Source organism: Humulus lupulus, chromosome 8, assembly GCF_963169125.1.
Source record: "Humulus lupulus chromosome 8, drHumLupu1.1, whole genome shotgun sequence".
Classification (NCBI taxonomy): domain Eukaryota; kingdom Viridiplantae; phylum Streptophyta; class Magnoliopsida; order Rosales; family Cannabaceae; genus Humulus; species Humulus lupulus.
In genome coordinates, this window is record NC_084800.1 from 80592412 (window position 1) to 80600010 (window position 7599).

The following is a 7599-nucleotide window of genomic DNA, read 5'->3' on the forward strand; positions in this document are numbered from 1 at the left end:
CTAGGTTTTTAAGTCGTTTGTTACATGTATATATAGTCGTTTGTTAAATTTATTTATAGTAATTGTTTTTTTATAACATGTGTTGTAACCAGGAACTTGAGTATCAAGTTTATAAAATGTAAAATGCTTAAAAAGTCTGTACTTTTATTGAAGTAGAAAACATTAGGATACAATTTTATTATATCAATTGAATTAATTGAAATTGTAGTCTATCTACTCTTTACAAATTTATTTGTCTAATTTCTTTGGCTTTGTTGGGTTTCCCTGCTTTGGGATTGGTTCATTCCTGCATGTTTTTCTATTATGTCCTGGTTGCGCGCATCTTCCACATTTTATCTACACTTTTGGTTCTCCTCTAGATCTGATTCTTTTCCTTCTAGGGCGGCCTGGTGGTTTTCTTGTTTTTGATGGTAGGAAAATTTTGTTTAAAGTCTCTGGTAGTGTCCATTCGCTTTCATTTGGCAATGGATGAACAGTTGACTCATATGTTGCTTTCGTAGTTGTAGTTTTGTAGTAATCAGCAACATAATCATATGTTTTCAGCCGTGTTTTGGCAAATACTGCTATTGCATGTGCACACGGTATTTCATCTTGTTGGAACCTTTTGCATTCACATGTTTTCTCCATTAGGTTGACCAGAAAATTTCCTTTGTCTTCAACCACAACTTGGTACAGTATAGTGTTTACTGGGAAGACCTGGAGGAATACATGTTAGAAACTGGTTACTGTGGTAATTATTAGTAACTGGTTACTGAAAGTTTTGGTAAATAATATTCAATGCAGAATATATGTTAGTTACCTGAAATTTAATGGCTCGAATAATGTTTTCTCTAAGCACAGTTTCAGTATCTGTTGTTACTTGTGTGAATGTTCCGTTTCCTTCGTTACCATTTTTCCATACCCATTTTTTAACTAAACTTCGAAGGTCTTCCATCATTGTAGTGATTGGCAGCGTTCTTGCAGCTTTCAATGCAGCATTTATCGATTCGGCTATATTTGATGTCATCATTGTATATCTTCTTGTTGGAGCATGGCATCTAGACCAAGTGCAATATCCAATTTTTTGTAAATACAGTCTTATGCGAGTGTCAATCTTGTCTATTTCATGCATGTAGTGCTCAAATGATTGTACCCTGTATGCCTTTGCTGCTTTGACAAAGTTTATGTTTAGGTCCTCCCCATGGATATTGAAATTGACTTTGATGTTGTTTAGCAGGTGGAATATACATGCTCCATGGAAAGCTTTTGGGTATACATTGTCTACAACATTTTCTATGCTTTTGTGCCTGTCTAAAATGATTGATATACCTGTTTGTAAAATCACAATGAAGTAACTGGTTATTGTGTCCAAATTAAGTAACTGGTTTCATTAATTTATATGACTATTATTTTTTTACACTGTTTTTACTATTATATTGTTGGATTATTATTAAACAGTTTATTTTATGTGTTTAGTTTGTTTGAATAAGAATATAAAAAAGAAAACAATACCTTCTTTTTCTCCATATGTCTCCTTTAGCTTTGTGAAAAACCATAACCATGATGATTCATTTTCAGAGTCTCTTATTCCAAAGGCTAATGGAAATATGTTGTTGTTAGCATCCATTGTTGAAGCAGTGAATAAAGTTTCATCTATCACAATGACTGGCCTACAGTATTTCCATCCTTTGATGGAATTTGCAAATGCTAGGTACATATATTTGAAGTGATCTTTATTGTCTGTAACCAGGTGCGTTATCGTACCTGGGTTTGAGACTTTTAGCATGTGAAGGTAGATGGGATGTTTTTGGTATGAATCATCTTGGTTTCCTCTTGCCAATTCGAAAGCTTTTTCTCTTGCTCTCCAGGCTTTTTGATACCCCATTGAAACACCATAATCATCTAGCATGTCGCTGATTATGTCATTTAGTGTGTGTACTCTCTTTATTGACATGTATTTTATTTTTATTAGTTCTCCAATCACATTACAATTTGCCTGCATGTGGTCTTCCATAATGATGTCCAAGGAGGAGGTGTGAGTTTTTACATATTTTCTTATTTTAAATGTTTGTGTTTTCCTGAACTTTGAAACTATAAGTAACAAGTTACAATTGTCATCCACACAAGTTACCAGGTACTCTCTCAGTTTAGATATTTTTGTCTTGAATTGGATGTTGTGGATCATAGCATAATAACATAGAGCAGATTTCAAGAGCTTTTTGTCCTTATAAATCTGGCCTTCTTCAACTTTGAAAATTTTATGATCAGTTATAATTTCTATATCTTCTTCTCTTTTTCTTTTGTTTTCTTCTGTTCTCTCTATGTCTGTAATATTTGGGAAGGTTTGTACTTGGTTATTTGTCGTGAAGGTTGCTTCATCATATTGTAATTCTGTAGCTAATTCCTGATTGTTTAGTTGAAGAACTAGCATTTATAGATCTGTGTTCTGTTTTTGTGTTTCTTCTTCATATGTATTGTGTTCAATAGTTTCAGCTATTGTTTGATCACAAGTGGTGATGCATAGTGGTAGCTCTGTTACTGCATTTTGCTTCTTTTTCAGCTCAATGTAGGATAGGACTGAATTGTCAGTGAGTAATTTCATTGGTGGCATACCTGTTGATAACTGGTAACTCAGCTCAATATTTTGAATATTGCATTTTATCTCAGTTTTCACTAAATGAACAAAATTGTTTAGAGAACAATTTGTTGGTATTGTCAGTCCAATCATAGTGTAGTCATCATACTGATATCAATCTGTCCATTTTCCTCCAAAACGAATCAATGTCATTATGGATTCCATATTTGCAATATAGCACAACATAATTTTTAGTGTTGTTTCAAATGTATCTGGTTACGTTAGTGAATGAATATTATGTAATGACCCAACTACTCTAGACTTTTGGACCATTAACGAAAACTATACATAAACACTAATTCTTAATAACACTTACAAGTGATATAATCATACTTTATTAAAAACTTGTAAAAACAAATGTTAAACTTACATAAATTCAAAGCAGGATATGAGATCCCATTGTTTTAAAAAAAAACATAACTTAATTTTAATGAAAAGATATTACATAAACAGGTGCGGAAAAATACACATAAACCATAAATAAAGACTTCATCCTCGAAACCATAAAGTCATATGCCCATAATCTATTTGGGGCTTGTTAGTTGTATAGGTCATATGCCCAAGTCTACAATCATACTTAACATAACATATTACATAACATAAAATCATAAGATAACATAGAAAAGCATATAACACATAAATCCTATCCTATTTTCCTTACCAAAATAACCGGGATATGAGAACTGATTTGGGACCTTGGAACACTCCTAAAAACCATTTATAATATGGTGAGTATATTGAAGAAAAGGGATGAAAGTGAAAAAGGAACTATACTATCAAAATATACTTACCAAAAACCTTGTGCTTAAGAACTTGGATTTCCTAACCAAGAATAAGAATAAGGTTAGGATGAGTAGAAGACTATGAGAATTTTAAAGAACATAATACAGAAATGGACTAGAGTTTGGGATACCTTGAGTACTTCTATGATCAATCTAAACCTTGCACCGAAATGTGTATAGAACCTTACTTCCCAAGTGTTTAGTAAGCTTGTAGTGATCAAGCTTATGATTCCCAACGCAAGTGTTTACACTCTCACAATATCCTAGCAATTTGCAGCCTCTGAACTTAGAGTAATAGATGAATAAATGGCTGGGTACTAGGTCCTATTTATAGAGTTTATGAATGAAAAGATCTTCATTTAACTTGAATAAAAATAATGACTTTTTAAGTGAAAATAATTTGAACTATCGTTCAGCAGAGGCTGAAGACTCGTTCAAAAAGATGCTGGATTTATCAAGAGGTTGAAGGTTTGAATGGAGAACATTTTTGAAAACTTTCAAAATATGCTGAGAGGGGCGATATATCGCCCCTATAGGCGATATATCGCCTGGGCCAGTATGCCCGAGGCAATCGTGCAACGTTTCGTGTTTTTTGTATCTTCGTGCTGCGATATATCGCCCCCTATAGCTGCGATATCTCGGCATACGCTAATTATTTAAACACAAAATTACACATTTTTAGCTTAATTTGAATTGAGTAAACAACCTTGACTAAGCCTTCCAACGTTTTCAAAGCTACTGACTGACCTTAGAGTATTCAAATTTTAACCTTAATAAGTTTAATCCTCAAAATACTTAATCATTAATAAACCCATACATAACATGTGCTATTATCTAGTTGGTTCTTATCTAAACCTTATAGTATAATAAATATTATCCTCAATATCAGTCATATTAATCAAACCTTAGGTTAAAATTAATATTCCTAAACTATAGGTTAAACTTAGAAAATCTACAAGTACTACTATAAGTGTCCAAATAAATCCCGGTTTGAACTAAAAATCCACAGTCATAAAGATAATACTATTATTACTATTATTCTACTATCTAACTTAGCTAAGTAAAGTTCTTGGACACTACAATTCTCCCCTACTAAAAAGAATTTCATCCTCAAAATTTACTTACCAAATAACTCCGGATACCGGCTTTGCATGTCCTCCTCCAACTCCCATGTTGCCTCTTGTTTAGAACTATTACTCCATATGACTTTGACTATAGGAAAGCTCTTGGACCGTAAATGCTTCATCCCCCTATCTAGGATGCTAACCGGTCATTCCTCGTAACTTAAGTCTTTCTGGAGTGCTATCGTATCGTACTTGAGGACGTGAGATGGGTCTGACACATATTTGCGTAGCATCGAGATGTGGAACACGTTGTGACTATTGGCTAGTGCAGGCGGTAGGGCTAGTCTATACGCAACTGCCCCCACTTTGTCCAATATCTCAAAAGGACCTATGAATCGAGGACTAAGCTTGCCTTTCTTCCCAAACCGCTTTACACCTTTCATAGGAGATATCTTCAAGAAGACTTGATCTCCAACTTGGAATTCCACATCGCGTCGCTTGGCATCCGCATAGCTTTTCTGACGGCTTTGAGCAGCAAGCATACGCTGTCTAATAAGCACTACTGCTTCTTGAGCTTGTCTAACAGCTTCGGGACCTAGAAGCTACCTTTCTCCTACCTCCTCCCAGTGCAACGACGATCGACACCTTCTTCCATATAATAACTCATAAGGTGCCATCCCGATCGTTGACTGGTAGCTGTTGTTGTAGGAAAACTCTATCAATGGCAAGTACTTATTCCATGATCCTCTGAAATCAAGTACACATGCGCGTAACATATCCTCTAAAATCTAAATCGTACGCTCGGACTGCCCATCTGTCTGAGGATGAAAAGCTATACTAAGACTTAACTTAGTACCCATAGCTTGCTGTAAACTTCCCCAAAATCTTGACGTAAACACCGATCCTCTATCTGACACTATCGTCTTGGGGATTCCATGCAACCGTACAATCTCTTGGATATAGATGTCTGCATATTGGTCTGCCATGTATGAAGTCTTAACAGGCAGGAAATGAGCCGACTTGGTTAGTCTATCTATTACTATCCAAGAGAAATCATGCTGCTTATTCTTCCTTGGCAAACCCGTCATGAAGTCCATAGCTATATCGTCCCACTTCCATTCTGGTACGCTAAGCGGTTGCAATAAGCCTGCAGGCCACTGATGTTCTACTTTCACTTGCTGGCATATAAGACACTTAGATACAAACTCTGCTATGTCCTTCTTCATCCCTGGCCACCAATATATTGCCTTAACATCATGAGTCATCTTGGTAGACCCTGGGTGAACTGAGTACGGGGTGTTGTGCGCTTCTTCCAAAATCGTCTTCTTAATACTTCAATCATTTAGCACGCATACCCTATCCTTATATATCAATAAACCTTGGCTAGATATTGAGAAATCTGTAGCCTTACCTTCTTTGACTGCATCCATATGTGCTGCTAGTGTGTCGTCATGTCCCTGACCAATTCGTATATCCTCTAACAGATTTGACTGGATAGACAAGTTAGCCAGCTTGCATACAACTACTTCTATTCCGGCACTGATCAGCTCCTACTGTAGCGGCTTTTCTATTCCGGCTAAAGCTGCTAAATTCCCATAACTTTTCCTACTAAGCGCATCGGCAACTACGTTCGCCTTTCCTGGGTGGTATAGAATTTCGCAGTCGTAATCCTTTACTAACTCCAACCACCTGCGTTGCCTCATGTTGAGTTCCTTCTGAGTAAAGAAGTATTTTAAACTCTTGTGGTCCGTATAAATCTCGCACCGTTCTCCGTAAAGATAATGGCGCCAGATTTTTAATGCAAAGACCACCGCTGCCAACTCAATATCGTGAGTTGGATAGCGCTGCTCGTACTCCTTCAACTGCCGTGAGGCGTAGGCTATCACCTTGTCATTTTGCATCAGCACGCAACCCAATCCTTGCTTCGATGCATCGCAGTAGACTACGAACTTATCGTTGGGTGTTGGTACACAAAATACTGGTGCTGAGCAAAGCTTATCCTTAAGCAACTGGAGGCTTTCTTCACACTTATCATTCCAGTTAAATCTTTGTTGTTTCCGGGTCAGGTTGGTGAGCGGAGTGGCTATCTTTGAAAAGCCCTCTACAAACTTCCTATAATAACCTGCTAACCCTAGGAAGCTTCTTAATTCAGATGCGTTCTTTGGTCTGGGCCAATCCTTCACGGCCTCTACCTTTGATGGGTCTACTGCGACTCCATCTTTCGATATGATGTGCCCGAGGAACACCACTTGCGAAAGCCAAAATTCGCATTTCTTGAACTTGGCGTAGAGTTGATGCTCCTTCAATCGCATCAAGATCAACCTCAAATGTCCCTCGTGCTCTACTTCATCCTTGGAGTATACTAAGATATCGTCGATGAATACAACAACGAATTTATCTAAGTAATCCTTGAAGACCCTATTCATTAAGTCCATAAACGCGGTTGGTGCGTTAGTAAGACCAAAGGACATAACCAAGAACTCGTAATGTCCATAACGATTCCTTAAGGTTGTCTTAGGAATATCTTCTCCTTTTATTTTGAGCTGATGATACCCAGATCGTAAATCGATCTTTGAAAATACAGTCGCGCCTCGAAGTTGATCAAACAAATCGTCGTTCCGAGGTAGCGGGTACTTGTTCTTAATCGTTACTTTGTTCAGCTCGCTATAGTCTATACACATCCGCATACTTCCGTCCTTCTTCTTCACAAATAGTACCGGAGCTCCCCATGGTGAATGGCTCGGTCTAATAAAACCCAAGTCTAGGAGTTCTTATAGTTGCGTCTTTAACTCCTTAAGTTCCGCAGGTGCCATCCGGTATGGTGCCTTAGAGATAGGCTCGGTGCTCGGTACTAATTCTATCGTGAAGTCTATTTCCCGAGTTGGCAGCAATCCTGGCAAGTCATCGGGAAATACCTCTGGAAATTCTTGTATAACACGGACATCTCCAACCTTAAGTGGTGTCTCCCTTTCCACATTTGTGATGCTGGCTAAGAACGCTTGACATCCTTCCTCCATCATTCTCTGAGCTTTGAGAGATGATACTAACGGGGTGCGTAATCCTGAAGCTTGTCCCATGAAGCATAATCTCTAGCCGTCAAGAGTCTCGAACATCACCTTCTTGCGTTTGCAGTCGATGG

The 7599-nt window shown here is 37.4% G+C and overlaps 1 protein-coding gene across 1 annotated transcript; it reads right to left on the reverse strand.

Annotated features, from left to right (window-relative positions):
- Positions 1 to 336: 336 nt before the first annotated feature.
- On the reverse strand, positions 337 to 2410 carry LOC133795694 (uncharacterized). The gene is made up of 3 exons (XM_062233152.1): positions 1492 to 2410; positions 800 to 1308; positions 337 to 696 (listed from the first exon to the last, which is right to left on the reverse strand). Exons 1-3 carry the CDS (start codon positions 2408 to 2410, stop codon positions 337 to 339), a joined length of 1788 nt encoding a protein of 595 aa, XP_062089136.1.
- Between the last annotated feature and the right edge of the window lie 5189 nt (positions 2411 to 7599).